General features: G+C 64.7%; 1 protein-coding gene across 1 annotated transcript; it reads right to left on the reverse strand.

Annotated features, from left to right (window-relative positions):
- Window positions 1–281: 281 nt before the first annotated feature.
- GGTG_14365 (diphosphomevalonate decarboxylase) lies at window positions 282–1,555 on the reverse strand (the record flags this gene model as incomplete). The annotated part of the gene is made up of 2 exons (XM_009232292.1): window positions 282–1,374; window positions 1,485–1,555. 2 exons carry the CDS (start codon window positions 1,553–1,555, stop codon window positions 282–284), a joined length of 1,164 nt encoding a protein of 387 aa, XP_009230556.1.
- Between the last annotated feature and the right edge of the window lie 222 nt (window positions 1,556–1,777).

A 1,777-nucleotide genomic window follows, 5' to 3' on the forward strand; every position in this document is an offset into this window, starting at 1 on the left:
GGGGGGGACCCTGGACCCTGCGAATGCCCTGGATTGCTTCAGGGTTCCCCGCAGCGGGGGATGGATTTGAGCATGCCAATGCTCGATTTGCACGAGATGCGACTGACTGATGGGAGCTGCGCGACTGGAGCCGCCACGAAACTGGGATGTAAGCTCGTCGAATTATTGGAACAGGAGGTATGGGCATAGCCTGGACCTATCAATAGTGTAATGAAGAAGTACGTAGCCACAGCGAGCACCATCAGCTGGGATCATTGCCCCTCTAAATCATCCGACACCTCCTAGATGAGATGCTGCTCTGACTTGACAGGGTCGCCGCCGACGCCCGTCATGATGACCCTACTTATCCCACCCCTGAGCAGTCCTACAACGGCCTCGTCCAGTGTCACACTCGACTTGAGCGCCTTGACGCCATCCTTCCACCCGCTGACGCCCTCGAGGAGGGGCGCGAAGGTGCCGACGACGAGCTCGGTGTCCTGCTCCAGGTAGTAAACAACGGCGTTGGGGCCCGCGTCAAAAGTGTAGGCGGCCACGGTCCGGCCGGCGGCGGCGTTGATGGCCTCGACGGCGCGGATGGCGGCCCTGGACGTGTCGTTCATGTAGAAGATGGGCGGGTACGTGTCGGCACACGTGGCGTGGAACGAGTTGGAGTCCTTCATGGTGACCTCGGCGAACGAGGCAAAGTCGCGGTCGGCGATGGCCTTCTCCATCTGGCCCATGTGCTTGGGCACCACCTCGGCCACGCGGCGCTGGAACAGGTCCGACGTGCCGACCGTCTGCTGCATGCCGCTGGTGGAGCTGACGCCCTTCTTGCTGGCGCTGGCCACGAGCACCAGCGCCCGCATCTCGGGCCAGTACGCCGCCTCGGCCACCTGCTCGGCCAGCGAGTCGGAGCCGTCGGCGGCGGCGCCCTCGCGCCAGGCTACGTAGCCGCCGAACAGGCTGCGGCAGGCCGAGCCCGAGCCCTGACGTGCCACCTTGGACAGCTCCGAGGGCGAGTCGGGCAGGGCGTAGAGGTCCGCGATGGCCCGCACGAGGGCCGCGAAGCCGGCAGCAGACGAGGCCAGGCCGGCGGCGGTCGGGAAGTTGTTCTCCGACACGAGCCGGAGCGGGTACGTCGACAGCTTGGGCAGCGAAGGGTCGGCCGCCTCGAGGGCCGCGCGGCGGGCGCGCAGCTCGCGGAAGCAGGCCTGGGTGCGGGCGCCCGACACGTCGGCGGCCTCGCCGTTCAGCACCAGGCTGTCGCCGCCGGACGCGGGGTACGAGGCCGAGCACGATGCCGTGGTCAGTGTGCGCAGGTCCGACTGGGCGAGGGTGACGGAGAGGGACGAGTTTGTGGGCAGGTTGAGCTTGGGATCGCGCTTGCCCCAGTACCTGCAAATGAGCAGAAAAGGGCGTGTCAGCAAGCCTAACCGCGAGCTTCCCGGTTCCTCTTCCCTCTTCTCCTGACTGCAGGGGCACATCTCGGGGCTGTTGGACCTTACTTGACCACGGCGATGTTTACTGGGGCGGTCGTGGTCGCCCTGTAAATCTGGGCATCGTCGGTGGAAGCCATGGCGAAAGACGGCACTGTGGTAACCGGGACGCGATGTGTTCCACGGGGGTGCTCTCGACGACCTACTTTGATGGGAGAAAACAAAAGGGGAGCAGGTAGAGACGGCGGTCAAGGGACGGCGTTTTGGTATGTGGGGTCGAGTCAAGGTCTGAGGTTCAAGCGCAGGCGCCAAGGAGGACGAAGAAAATCCACAGGGACCCACGAGTGCTAAATACTTCAACC

Source organism: Gaeumannomyces tritici, assembly GCF_000145635.1.
Source record: "Gaeumannomyces tritici R3-111a-1 unplaced genomic scaffold supercont2.307, whole genome shotgun sequence".
Classification (NCBI taxonomy): Eukaryota; Fungi; Ascomycota; class Sordariomycetes; order Magnaporthales; family Magnaporthaceae; genus Gaeumannomyces; species Gaeumannomyces tritici.